Here is a 13243-nt window from a genome sequence, read left to right as displayed (position 1 = left end):
AGGCTGATATTTATAGATTAACAGACTAAACTGTTTGGTATTTTGCTGATAATCAGGTTGGTCATTCTGATCTAAATAACTTTTGTTAATAATTGACTTCAGCAATTATTCATTTCAGGAGGAAATTCATTATGTGTGGCATCATCTTCTATGTCCTGCTCTAATTGAAACCCATTAGTAATAATAATTATTGATAACAGCAGGATTGTCTGTCTGTCTGTCTGTCTGTCTGTCTGTCTGTCTGTCTGTCTGTCTGCACACAGATGTCACATAAAGTTTGATTCAAAAAGCTGACTGGATGTTTTCCTCCTTGTTTTACTTTCGTTTTTACTGTGACGTGGAAAAGCAGAACCGCTGCGGCTGAAGGTCCATCAGGGAACAGAATCAGCTTTCATGGAAATCAGCGGCGAACCGGTGAGTTTCTCCAGAACCAGAACCGTCCAGAACCAGAACCGTCCAGAACCCTGCGGCTCTGTTCGAGGCTCCTGGCTCCGCCCCGCCCCGCCCGGAGGGCCGCGTTGTCCTTCTGTCTGTCCTCTGATGTCTCCATGTCCAGCTGCAGGACACATCAGAGGACAGACTGGACTTCTACGTCACTTCCTACCCATTTATCCAAGTTACGTGTTTACAACAGCAGCAGATCGAAGATGCTACCAGCTTCGGCTCCATCTAGTGGACAGGTTTTAGAATTACAGTAATCTGATATGAACAGGAAACGGCCTGATGTTTCCATAGCAACCATGTAACGCGCGATGAGAGTTGATGTTGAGGTGAAAGCTGAGTGTTTCCTCCTCAGATGAAGGCGGCCGGTGTGTGAGCAGAGCAGCATGGAGGACGGAGAGGACGCAGTCCGTCCCTCTGGACCGTCTCACTGCGGACATGAGGACCAGAGGTGAGTGTCCATCTGTCCCTCCAGGCTGGAGAGCCACAGAGAGAGAGAGAGAGAGAGAGACAGATAAAGACACAGAGCCACAGAGAGAGAGAGACAGACAGAGAGATTTCTCTGCAGTCTCATTTCCTGTTCAGATGCTGAGCTGACTATAGAAATCTGCTGCTTCCCAGTCAAAATGTCTCTCAGTCATAAAACATTTCAGTATTCATCCAAACACCTTCAGTCACCATTGGAGCTCATTTCTCTGATAAAAACTACAACTCCCAGCATGCATGTGGCTGTGTGAGGCCACATAACCTTATGTTTCACCATCATGCCTCATAGCTGCTTAAACACAAATCAGTAAATAGTGGATAAAGCAGGAAATGGTTCTGCAACATTTCAGACATTTAAAAGAAAAAACTAATCAATAATTATTGATAAACTCATATTTTAGCTTACATCATGACAGGTTTTTCAGCCCCTACCTGAAGTCGTCTCCTGCTGTCCTCTGTCTGTCCTCAGGTCCAGGTGTTTGGTTGGACCTACTTCCTGCTGCTCGTCTCCAGGGAGCGCTGCGTCCATGGAGCCGCCGCTGCAGTTCCCTGGAAAACTGTAATTTCATTTTATGACAAATTTCAAATGGAACAAACTAACATCATCCATCTGTGTGTAATCAGACTCCATGTTACTCCACAGAGAGGAACAAAGAAACCTTTGTGTTGTGTAAAATGAGACAATATGACTGATGGCCTGTTCGTTTCAGCTCAGCACCACAAAAACCACCAGCAACCATCAGGTCAGCTGGTCGTTACAGGAATCATAGAAAAATAACTCGGCTATGTTTGTGCAGCAGAACATTTTAGTTTTACTGTTTCTGCCTTGAAGACATTAATGAAAGTTTAAAGGTCAAAAGTTCAACCAGCCCTCCATCCACTTCCCAAATATACAAAATTGCTGTCAAACATTTGTGCTACATTTATGCAGCTACGATTTTTGTTTGGGATTTTCAAAAGCAACTCGCTGGAAGAATCGATATAACCTGATTTTATCCAGATGGTTCAGATGAAATGAAGCTGATTGGGTTTAATTTTCATTTTCTCTCCCTATAACCTCCTGATGGAGACATCATGGTGAAAGTTTCTAAAGCTACTCGTTTCTTACTGTCCAGCAGAAACTTTCCCACGGACACCTGCTTATCCATCGCTGCGTCCATGGAGCCACCGCTCCAGTTTTCTCTCAACAGGTAATTATCATCTATATACAATCTAAATGTTAAATGTACAGATTACAGATTATTATTTACTATCTGGTTCCTCCACAGAGCGGATCTGCAGAGCTCAGAGGTTCCCACTGATCCGTCTGTCCAGCAGCACCAAACACAGCTGGACTCCATATTTATGGTCTGTACATCAGTTCTGTTCGGTCTTTGTAGACCAGAGGACTGTCAGTCTGTCCAACATGGACCTGATGTTTACATCTAGTCTGATTTGTCCCTCATTTCTCATTCTGTTCCAGCTGCTGGAGGAAAACATTGTCACTTTTGTGAAGAACGAGCTGAAGAACATCCAGAAGGTTCTGAGTCCAGATGATCCAGGATCCTCAGAGGGTCAGAGTGAGGATGAGGAGGTGATGGGGGGTGAGGATGAAGAGCAGAGGAGGAGCAGCAGAGAGGCGGTGATGAAGATCACCCTGAACTTCCTGAGGAAGATGAAGCAGGAGGAGCTGGCTGAGTGTCTGCAGAGCAGTAAGAGGATTTCTAGAAAACTTTTACTCCTTGGTTTGTTCATCGCCTGTTTTATCAGGTCATTTATTAAAACTGACCCCAATGCAGCAAATCACACGGCAGAAACTATCCAGAAGTGGAGAGGAGGATCTGCTGATGGTAAATGAGTACTAGATAAAAATGGGGATGTTGGGACCAGATGGACTGGTTTGGTGTCTCAGAACCTGAAATCAACTGGAAGTTTCACTCATTATCAGTATTTGTTGTGGTGTTGAGGCAACCAGTGGCCTGAAACAGTTCAATCCTTGATGTTCTGGATTCCACCATTAAGTGGTGGAAGATGAACCTGCTAGAACGCCAAGTGTTTGCTGTTCCTTCCTTTGAGCTTGTCCTCTGTTTCTGCAAACATCAGACACGTCCTGATGTGAGCTTAGAGCTTTGCTTCTCAATCCTCATCCTTTGTGTAGCCTGGTTGATTTGCTCCAAACCAGTAGATGGAAACATGCCTAATTAGCATTTTCATTTTTTGCCAACATTTTATAAGTTAGCTAAACATCACATGACAATTGGATGGAAATATACTAGGTTGGATCCTGCAAAGATCCAACCTAGTACCATGGTGTACCTAAGGAAGTAGACCAATAATTGTAGGAATTTTCATTATTCAGGGGAAGTATAGGTTCACCTGATTTGGTTGTTTTTGTGTTTGATTTAGAACTGGTTCCTTCACCTTGTCAACAAAAACTTAAATCCTCCCTGAAGAAGAAGTTCCAGTGTGTGTTTGAGGGAATCGCTAAAGCAGGAAACCCAGCTCTGCTGAACCAGATCTACACTGAGCTCTACATCACAGAGGGAGGAACTGGAGAGGTCAACCAGGAACATGAGGTCAGACAGATTGAAACAGCATCCAGGAAACAAGAAACAACAATCAGAAGAGAAGACATCTTTAAAGACCAACCTGGAGGAGATCAACCAATCAGAACAGTGATGACAAAAGGAGCAGCTGGCATTGGGAAAACAGTCTTAACACAGAAGTTCACTCTGGACTGGGCTGAAGACAAAACCAACCAGAACATCCAGTTCATATTTCCATTCACCTTCAGAGAACTGAATGTGCTGAGAGAGAAAAAGTTCAGCTTGGTGGAACTGATTCATCATTTATTTCCTGAAACCAAAGGAATCTTTAGCTTTGAACAGTTCCAGGTTCTGTTCATCTTTGATGGTCTGGATGAAAGTCGACTTGGTCTGGACTTCAACAACAATCCGATCCTGACTGATGTTACAGAGTCCAGCTCAGTGGATGTTCTGCTGACAAACCTCATCAGGAGGAAACTGCTTCCCTCTGCTCTCCTCTGGATAACCACACGACCTGCAGCAGCCAATCAGATCCCTGCTCAGTGTGTTGGCATGGTAACAGAGGTCAGAGGGTTCACTGACCCCCAGAAGGAGGAGTACTTCAGGAAGAGATTCAGGGATAAGACTCAAACCAAGATGATCATCTCCCACATCAAGACATCACGAAGTCTCCACATCATGTGTCACATCCCAGTTTTCTGCTGGATCACTGCTACAGTTCTGGAGGATGTGATGGAGACCAGAGAGGGAGGAGAGCTGCCCAGAACCCTGACTGAGATGTACATCCACTTCCTGGTGGTTCAGGCCAAAGTGATGAAGGTCAAGTATGATGGAGGATCTGAAACAGATCCACACTGGAGTCCAGAGAGCAGGAAGATGATTGAGTCTCTGGGAAAACTGGCTTTTGATCAGCTGCAGAAAGGAAACCTGATCTTCTATGAATCAGACCTGACAGAGTGTGGCATCGATATCAGAGCAGCCTCAGTGTACTCAGGAGTGTTCACACAGATCTTTAGGGAGGAGAGAGGGCTGTACCAGGACAAGGTGTTCTGCTTCGTCCATCTGAGTGTTCAGGAGTTTCTGGCTGCTCTTCATGTTCATCTGACCTTCATCAACTCTGGAGTCAATCTGCTTGAAGAATGTGAGACAGAAGATAAGGAACCTGCACTGGCTAATTTACATCAGAATGCTGTGGACAAGGCATTACAGAGTCCAAATGGACATCTGGACTTGTTTCTGCGGTTCCTCCTGGGTCTTTCACTGCAGACCAATCAGAGACTCCTACATGGTCTCCAGACACAGAAGGCAAGAAGTTTTCAGAAAAACCAGGAAACAATTCAGTACATAAAGCAAAAGATCAGTGAGAATGTGTCTGTGGATAAAAAAATCAACCTGTTCTACTGTCTGAATGAGCTGAACGATCGTTCTCTAGTGGAGGAGATCCAACAGTCTCTGAGTTCAGGACGTCTCTCTGCTGATAAACTGTCTCCTGCTCAGTGGTCAGCTCTGGTCTTCATCTTACTGTCATCAGAAAAAGATCTGGATGAGTTTGATCTGAAAAAGTATTCTCCTTCAGAGGAGGCTCTTCTCAGACTGCTGCCTGTGGTCAAAGCTTCCAAGAAAGTTATGTGAGTACAAACGGACCCAGATAGGTCTGGTTTATCATGCTCAGCTTGCTTTTATTGTGCAATCACTTGTTTTTAGGGCGATTTCAGTTATTAGATTCTTTATACTTTAGTTTTGAAGTTGCAATTTAAACTTGAAAATGTGAATATTTGTTTGTGTTCTCAGACTAAGTGGCTGTAACCTGTCAGATAGAAGCTGTGAAGCTCTGTCCTCGGTTCTTGGCTCCCCAACCTGTAATCTGAGAGAGCTGGACCTGAGCACCAACAACCTGAGGGATGCAGGAGTGAAGCAGCTGTGTGCTGGACTGGGGAGTCCATTCTGTCAACTGGAAACGCTAAGGTAAGAGTGACACTTCTGCTTTACATTAAAAGGTCTTCTCCCAGTTATTCATCACAACACCAATAGAAAAGGAAAAGAACAAATCAGATGAAATAAAACTAGAGAATAGGATCACACCTTTATGTGTCACGCCTCAATTATCAAAGCATTTGTTTTTTTTATATCTTTATAAGCCAGGACATGTCCACAAAAAAGTAAAGGCAGGAAATATCCAAAGGAAAAACACTGAGAACATCAGGTCAGGTTTGGAGAGGTCATGTCCCGTGTGCCGTTCTCCTCTCCAGTCTCTCCGGCTGTCTGGTCACAGAGGAAGGTTGTGCTTCTCTGGCCTCGGCCCTGAACTCCAGCGCCGTCCATCTCAAAGAGCTGGACCTGAGCTACAACCATCTGGGAGAGGCGGGAATGAAGATGCTCTCTTTTGGACGGGATGGTCCAAATGGGAGACTGGAAACTCTGAGGTACGAAGGGGCCATGCAAACCTGAGGAGGTTCGACATGAATGTTATCAACTGAAGCTGTGGGAACACGTGTTCAGTTACTGTTGTCTATGAAACACCAAATATGTTTTGTAGAAAGAACAGCCACTTCCCAGAGAGGTGGCACAATAGCCCTAATGTTGGCACTGATAGCATGCCGTACAGGCACCCCGGCTGCTTCCCCATGATGAAGGCAACAGATGACAAACTTTGCAATGTGAATGATGGCCTTTCATCGTCTTTGTTTCTTTTCAGAGTTTATTTTATTGACTGATCTAAGTGGATCCTGACTTCTAGAAGAAATCTGTGTCTCATAGCTCTAGAGCAGGGGTGGGCACTCCTGGTCCTCGAGGGCCGGTGTCCTGCAACTTTTAGATGCATCTCTACTTCAACACACCTGAGTCAAATAATGAGGTCGTTAGCAGGACTCTGGAGAACTTGACTGCACTTAGGAGGTGATTCAGCTGTTGGATTCAGGTGTGTTGAACCAGGGAGACATCTAAGAGTTGCAGGACACCGGCCCTCGAGGACCAGGATTGCCCACCCCTGGTCTAGAGTGATCATCTAATGTTAAAACTTCATTTCTATTTGAATTCATAAGTTCTCCACTTACTGAACATACAGATAGTTTCCTATTGCTTGACTGAATAAATATAGATGACAAAGTAACAGAAGAGCAGTGAGATCAGTCTGTGGCGAGACGAGGACAACAGGAAGTGACAGAGAGCTGCTTCACGGTGGACTGTCCCCGTCTCAGAGGACACATAATGTCCATGTTTATCTGCTGATGGAGACTGATGGTCTGACCTCCTCCGCCTTTCAGGGTGGAGCCTGCTGGAGTCCGATGGTTGACACCAGGTCTGCAGAAGTGTAAGTGCTAACATTCAACCATCATTGATTCAGGAGTCAAAGTACCAATAAATGATCAATATCTGCTCTGGGTTTGTTCTCTCCGTCAGACTCCTGTCCACTCACCATCGACACAAACACAGTGAGCAGAGAGCTCAAACTGTCTGAGGACAACAGGAAGGTGACCCGTCTTAAGGAGGACCAGTCATATCCTGACCATCCAGACAGATTTGATAACTGCCCTCAGCTGCTGTGTTCAACTGGTCTGACTGGTCGCTGTTACTGGGAGGTGGAGTGGAAGGGGGAGGTTCGCATTTCAGTGAGTTACAGAAGAATCCAAAGGAAAGGAAACGTTGACGACATTGTGTTTGGAAGGAACGATCAGTCCTGGAGTTTGGACTGCGCCGACATCGGCCGTTACTCCGTCTGGCACAATAAGACCGGAACCTCCATCTCCTCCTCGTCCTCCTCCTGCTCCTCCTCTCCCGTCTCTCACAGAGTAGCGGTGTATGTGGACCGTCCCGCTGGCACGCTGTCCTTCTTCAGAGTCTCCTCTGACTCCCTGCTCCACCTCCACACCATCAACACCACCTTCACTCAGACTCTTTACCCCGGGTTTTCATTCAGGTCGTTTGGTTCCTCTATACGTCTTCCTGAAGACTCTGGTCCCTAGGGTAGCGTAACGTCCTCCATTCGCCCTCCTGTTATTTATTCAGCTCCATTATAAATTAGTAGAACTGGTGCCTCATGTTATGTCATATTGTGAACAGTTTCCAGTTTCCTGTGATGGACCGCTCCGTGTCCTTTCAGTTTGTAAGGATCGACTCGACTGAGGATGTTTTGACTCGACGTTTTGTGAATAACTGCCCAGGTTGGACTTGCTGTGTTGAACAGGAATTAATCCTTCTGAACATCTTGTGTTGTTACATATGAATTTGCTTTTGTTTGCTATAGTCAGTGTTACTGTTCTAGATCAGAGCTTACAGCTACTGTAGAGTTGAGTAGATAATCCAAGTAGCTTCACTAGTCAGTGGTTTTCTAACCCTCGGCTGTTTAGCATCTGAGTTTTTTCCGTTGTGCAGGAATTATCCAAAGAGAAACTGTTAGCTTTAAGTCCAGACTGATGCAGAGCCGTGTGACAAAGTTACAACAGATTCTACTTTTGCTGGATGCTGCAGCAACAATGAAGTCCATCCAGACTTGCTGGACTGTCAGTCAACACTCCTGAGGAGTTGAGGAGACATGAAATCACTGCTGGACTTCAGGTGAGGTACTGCTCACCTGAAACAACAACCTCTGCTGCTCTGCTGCTGCTTCTCTTCTGGTCGCTGTTGCATCCAGCAGAGACCACAGCTCACCTAGAAAGAGTTTAAAACGTCATTACAGATAATTATATACGATACCAGCAGATGAAACGCTGCGATACTGTCAAAACTTAATTACCAAATACATAAAGTTTTCTCCTGCATCTTATGAATCTTGGGATTCTGCTAAAGAGGAGGCCCGGCCCAAACACAGCGCTTTTCTAGAGAGAGCTGCAGTTTGATTGGTCAGGAGAACCTGAGAAGGTTTAACTAGTTTACAGCTGGAAGGAAGGGCAGCCATTTTGAAAACTGCTCTGGTGAAAGTGACTCAATAAATAAACTTTGTTGTTAGAACAGCCAAAGTTTGACTGATTTCTTCTTTCCACTGTAACATTCACATTCTTTAATCGATTATCAGTTTCTTGTCTGATCAATCAAACAGCTGTCAGACTCAGAGCTCGTTATTCCAGCTGTTATTTTTTGTTTTCTCTGTTGTTCTTTTCTCCACCTGCCAGAAAACCACGACGACACAAACCCAGAGATTGGTGCCGTTTTCTCGTCCAGGAAGCTGCAGGTCAATAACTCCTGAAACCTGCTGGGTTTCCTTCCACAGAAACAGGAACTTTACTACATCTGATTTTCTAAGTCTTATTTATTGATGTTTTCATTGAACAAACAGTGGAGAAAATAGTAAAACTAACAATCCCAACAATACAGACAGGACTTTGGGGGATGCAGAGGTTTTAAACATCATTAAAGAAAAAAGATTGTAATTCCTAAACTAAGAGATTTATTACCATAAACGATGATACAATAAATCTGCTGCCCTAATTCTGGTGCATATCTTCAACTTTGAGGAAAATCTTTTCCACAAACATCACAACTAAAAATAAATTGTAGCATTTCTGCTTAAAAGCAACTTTCAGAGTCTTCCAGTTCCTCCTGTTGGATTCCACAGCCATCACAACCTGAAGGTTTTCACCTCTGTTCATTCAGGAGATTGTTCAAAGATGACTTTAAGGTAGATCTTTTCCCACAAACAAATAAGGTTGGTCTTCCATGTGGATCTTCATGTGTCTCTTTAAGCTGGACTTCAAGGCGAGTCTTTTCCCACAGATATCACAACTAAAAGGTCGTTCACCTTTGTGGCTTTTCATGTGTCTCTTTAAACTAGACTTTACGTTAAATCTTTTTCCACATTCATCACAAGCAAAGGCTTTTTCATCCTTGTGGATTCTCATGTGTGCCTTTAAATTAGACTTTATGCTAAATTTTAAACCACATTCATCACAACCGAAGGGTTTCTGTCCGGTGTGGACACTCATGTGTACCTTTAAATTAGACTTTAAGTTAAACCTTTTTCCACAGACATCACAACCAAACGGTTTCTCTCCTCTGTGGATCCTCATGTGTCTCTTTAAACATAACTGTAAGGAAAATCTTTTTCCGCAATCATCACAACTATAGGGTTTTTCTTGTGTGTGGATTCTCATATGTGTTTTCAAATGTGACTTTATGCTAAATCTTTTCCCACAGACATCACAACCAAATGGTTTTTCTCCTGTGTGAATTCTCATGTGTCTTTTTAAAGCTGACCTTTGGGAAAATCTTGTTTCACAATCATCACAACGAAACGGTTTTTCTCCTGTGTGAACTCTCATGTGTGTCTTTAAATGTGAGTTTAAGGTAAATCTTTTCCCACAGACATCACAACCAAAGGGTTTCTCTCCTGTGTGGCCTTTCATGTGTCTATTTAATGATGCACTTAGGGAAAATCTTTTCCCACAATCCTCACAGCAAAATGGTTTCTCTCCTGTGTGAACTCGTGTGTGTTTCTTTAAATCTGAACTTGAATTAAATGTTTTCCCACAGAAATCACAGGATAATGATTTCTCTCCTGTGTGGATTTTTGTGTGATTGTACAAAGATGACTTTAAGGAAAATCTTTTTCCGCAAGAATCACAACCAAAAGGTTTTTCATCAACTTCAACTTTTGTGCTTTTGCTTAGATGTAATTTTTGATGAATGCCTTCAGTTTCAGAGTCTGACAAAGGTCTAAGCTGAGATTCATGATGGTTCCAATCATCATCATCATTGTCCTCTTCATCCTCTTCATCCTCTTCATCCTCCTCTTCAGTCTCTGATTGGCTCAAAGTTCCTCCAGCAGTATTTGGATCTGGGTTCCTGCTGGACTCTGCTGCTCCACTGATCTCCACTTCAATTTCTGCTTTTATCTGGTCGCCTGAGCTGCTGGTTGGAAGATCTCCATTTCCTGTCTGCTGCTGATGAAGCTGAGACATCACTGGTTTCTCTTCATCATCCTCACTATTTACATAAACAATATTTAATGGGAGCCTGGAATAATCAGGCTCCTCCTTCACTCTGAACAGCTCGTCTTCCTGACGGCAGCACATTTGATTATTTTCCTCTTTTACTTTGAAAGGATCCACATCAGGACTCTGTTCTTCTGGAGGCTCTTCTTTAACATCTGCAGGTGACAACAAACATCACATGCATTAAAAACAACTTTATTCTGACAAAGTTACAAAGATGCCAAATATGAAAATTTAACAGCCGTTAACAGTTCAGTAGTTGATCTCTTACCTAATCAGATAAATAGGAACATTGGAATAAAACAAACCATTTGAAGTTCAGACAGAAGAGACCAGACACACCACACCGTCAGCTTCAGAGAAAACACACACACACACACACACACACACACACACCCTTACTGCTGATGGGAGCTGCAGTAGATGGAAACCTGCCGTCCGTCTCCTGCGTCACTCTGAGCTGCTCTCCTTCCTGACTCACACAGAGTTCTTCCTCTTCCTCCTTTATCTGGAGGCGCAGCGCCTCCTGCTGGTTCATATCAGTACTCTGGTCTGCAGGAAAAACACAGATATTATGAACAACTTTGACTTTGTGGTTCTCCGGCAGTAAAGACTCAAATTAAAGAGAAAAAGTAATTGGCTTTACTTTCCATGGTGGTTTTCCAAGTAGACGTTGATAAATGAATATAGGACTTATTTAGCAACATTAGCTGCGTCACTATTAACATTTTTATCGGCACCTTTTGAAGCATAATATTAGAAAACATTGAGGAAAAACTGAAGAATCTGTAATAACAAACTAATGTAAAAGTTTTCACATTAGTCTGAGGTGGTTTTGGCTTTTCTGAAAACAGTTTCCATGTGATACACAGGAAACAGGTTTACTGAACATGTTCTGACATGTTCCCACCCACTGCCTTACCAGAGGCACAAAACTCTGGAACTTTATTTATCTGTAAGATATGATGGTAAATAGTGCAGTGAACATTGTGGATGTATTAATATATAGTTTATAATAGTTTAAAACTCATTCCAGGTTTTTTAAATCCCAAATGATGCAACATTTAACCCCATGAAGGAAACCTGGGCCTTCTCCTCCCAGCAGGGGGCGCTGGTGTGATTCAAACATGACAAGACAAGTGTTTTCAGAGCGCAGACTAATAATGTGGCTGTTTTTAATTAGTTACTTCATTAGTTTATAAATTATTTAATTTTTGGGTTATTTTTCATCTCTTCCGATAAACAACCATAAATTCATATCAGGAAGCTCAACTGAAGGTCCAGTAAACAGCAGATATCCTCACTAGAAATACTTTAATCTGCCCTGACTGATACAGACAACCTAATATAATTAGATATAATTAGAGCTTAGATCATTTTTAGGTAGTCTGGTTGGGGAAAAGTATTTCTTTTACATTACCTCATGTTGTTTATACAGTGTATTTTACTTTTTAAAATACCAGATTTTGCTAATTACCTTATATTTTTGTCTGATGACATTTGAAATATTTTTTTTTCAACTTTTTATTGAGCAAAAACACTCTGAAAGTATTGCTAGTTTTACTTCAGTACAACGTTTGGATACTTTAGCTAATAAGTTAAAATATATTGAGATGTTATTCTTACTATAATGTCAAAATATGGATACAAATAAATTAAATTACTATTCCAGATAGTAAATATGTGGTTCTGTCTGGTCAAAAAGCATTTTTCGATGTCTAGAATGCAATCTCGGAATTTCAGACGAAACCGATTTTATACTAAAAAGGCTTGCCATAGAACATCTCCTCTACCGTAATATACCAACTATCAGCGCATCGGAATGTACCTGCGACGTCGCAGCATGTATCCCGGCCTCGGCTCGCAGTCAGATGAAGCTACTGTCGCCTTAAAGCTCTAAACTAGTGAGCAGAAACTGCTGCTGATGTTCCTTCATCCACCAGCTGGAAGAAAACGATCCTAAACCGGAACTACGAAGAAGGAAAAGCACCAACCTGCAGTGCGCAGCAGGACTCTGGGCTGGAAAACGTCCTCCATCTTGTAGCGTCTCTGCCGCCGCTGGAGCTCCGGCTGCCCTCCAGCTGAGCCTCAAGCCGCAAACTTCCTTCCAGATTTCATCATCATCATCATCGTCATCATCATCATCATCATCATCATCATCTGCTGCTCTTCCAGCTGCAGCGACGCTCCCGCTGCTGACGAAACGAGAACAATGGAGGAAGAATCCTGAAGGGAGGACTAGGGGGCGGGGCCAGTGGAACCGGAAGTCCAGAACAAAAATTATAGTTCCGTTTCTACAACAAATATTCTCATTGCAAAGATTCCGTTCCAAAATTAATATTTAGTGAAACATCTGAACTAGGCCCATGCAGCTTTTTACAAGTTAAAACGCAACGCGAGAATAAAATAAATGGTTACAATGTTGAGAGAAATAACTTTTGTCTGCTTTGCTTTTCGGTAAATTTGGATTTTTATTGATAATATCAACATTTTTGTGGATAAAAATTGCTGAAGTTGCACGTTGCCTGTTGAAATGCATGTAAGAAGTCTGAGGCGAGGCGGTGCAGTGCTGGGCCTCACCTCTGGGGGCGCTGTAGCACAGGCAGTAGGTGCATCCTTATTGATATTTATTTAATATCGCCAATATACTTATTCAATTGCACATGTTCTACATTTGTTGATGTTCCACAGTCTTATATATTTAATATATTCAGTATTTAATATATTAGTTCCACATACTAATTAATTTTAGTGACATATTTAGTCTGTCTGATCCATCAGAATTGGATTGAAAATACCCAGTGAAGCAGGAAGTAACGTGCCAGACTGATAGGAGGCAGTGATGAGCCCCACAGACACAACAGG

At 42.8% G+C, this 13243-nt stretch overlaps 2 protein-coding genes across 2 annotated transcripts; one reads left to right on the top strand and one right to left on the bottom strand.

The window, feature by feature from the left end:
- Positions 1 to 318: 318 nt before the first annotated feature.
- Positions 319 to 8588, top strand: LOC106700051 (NLR family CARD domain-containing protein 3-like). The gene is made up of 11 exons (XM_023329695.1): positions 319 to 414; positions 797 to 892; positions 1397 to 1486; positions 2043 to 2117; positions 2196 to 2274; positions 2390 to 2618; positions 3313 to 5080; positions 5244 to 5417; positions 5702 to 5875; positions 6716 to 6762; positions 6852 to 8588. Exons 2-11 carry the CDS (start codon positions 828 to 830, stop codon positions 7412 to 7414), a joined length of 3264 nt encoding a protein of 1087 aa, XP_023185463.1. The 5' UTR covers positions 319 to 414; positions 797 to 827; the 3' UTR covers positions 7415 to 8588.
- Positions 8589 to 8718: 130 nt separating this feature from the next.
- LOC102219170 (zinc finger protein OZF-like) lies at positions 8719 to 13178 on the bottom strand. The gene is made up of 3 exons (XM_023329768.1): positions 12373 to 13178; positions 10775 to 10930; positions 8719 to 10533 (listed from the first exon to the last, which is right to left on the bottom strand). Exons 1-3 carry the CDS (start codon positions 12413 to 12415, stop codon positions 9062 to 9064), a joined length of 1671 nt encoding a protein of 556 aa, XP_023185536.1. The 5' UTR covers positions 12416 to 13178; the 3' UTR covers positions 8719 to 9061.
- Between the last annotated feature and the right edge of the window lie 65 nt (positions 13179 to 13243).

Source organism: Xiphophorus maculatus, chromosome 24 (genome assembly GCF_002775205.1).
Source record: "Xiphophorus maculatus strain JP 163 A chromosome 24, X_maculatus-5.0-male, whole genome shotgun sequence".
Classification (NCBI taxonomy): domain Eukaryota; kingdom Metazoa; phylum Chordata; class Actinopteri; order Cyprinodontiformes; family Poeciliidae; genus Xiphophorus; species Xiphophorus maculatus.
This window is presented reverse-complemented; position numbering and strand designations above follow the sequence as displayed.

Bases quoted from the DNA above. Each gene is read 5' to 3' on its own strand.
- LOC102219170 (XM_023329768.1), bottom strand. From the start codon at position 12,415: ATGGAGGACGTTTTCCAGCCCAGAGTCCTGCTGCGCACTGCAG. The intron at 10,931-12,372 runs GTTGGTGCTTTT...TTTTTCCTGCAG, and splicing joins AGTCCTGCTGCGCACTGCAG to ACCAGAGTACTGATATGAAC. The intron at 10,534-10,774 runs GTGTGTGTGTGT...TGTCACCTGCAG, and splicing joins AGCTCCCATCAGCAGTAAGG to ATGTTAAAGAAGAGCCTCCA.
- LOC106700051 (XM_023329695.1), top strand. From the start codon at position 828: ATGGAGGACGGAGAGGACGCAGTCCGTCCCTCTGGACCGTCTCACTGC. The intron at 893-1,396 runs GTGAGTGTCCAT...GTCTGTCCTCAG, and splicing joins TGCGGACATGAGGACCAGAG to GTCCAGGTGTTTGGTTGGAC. The intron at 2,619-3,312 runs GTAAGAGGATTT...TGTTTGATTTAG, and splicing joins GGCTGAGTGTCTGCAGAGCA to AACTGGTTCCTTCACCTTGT.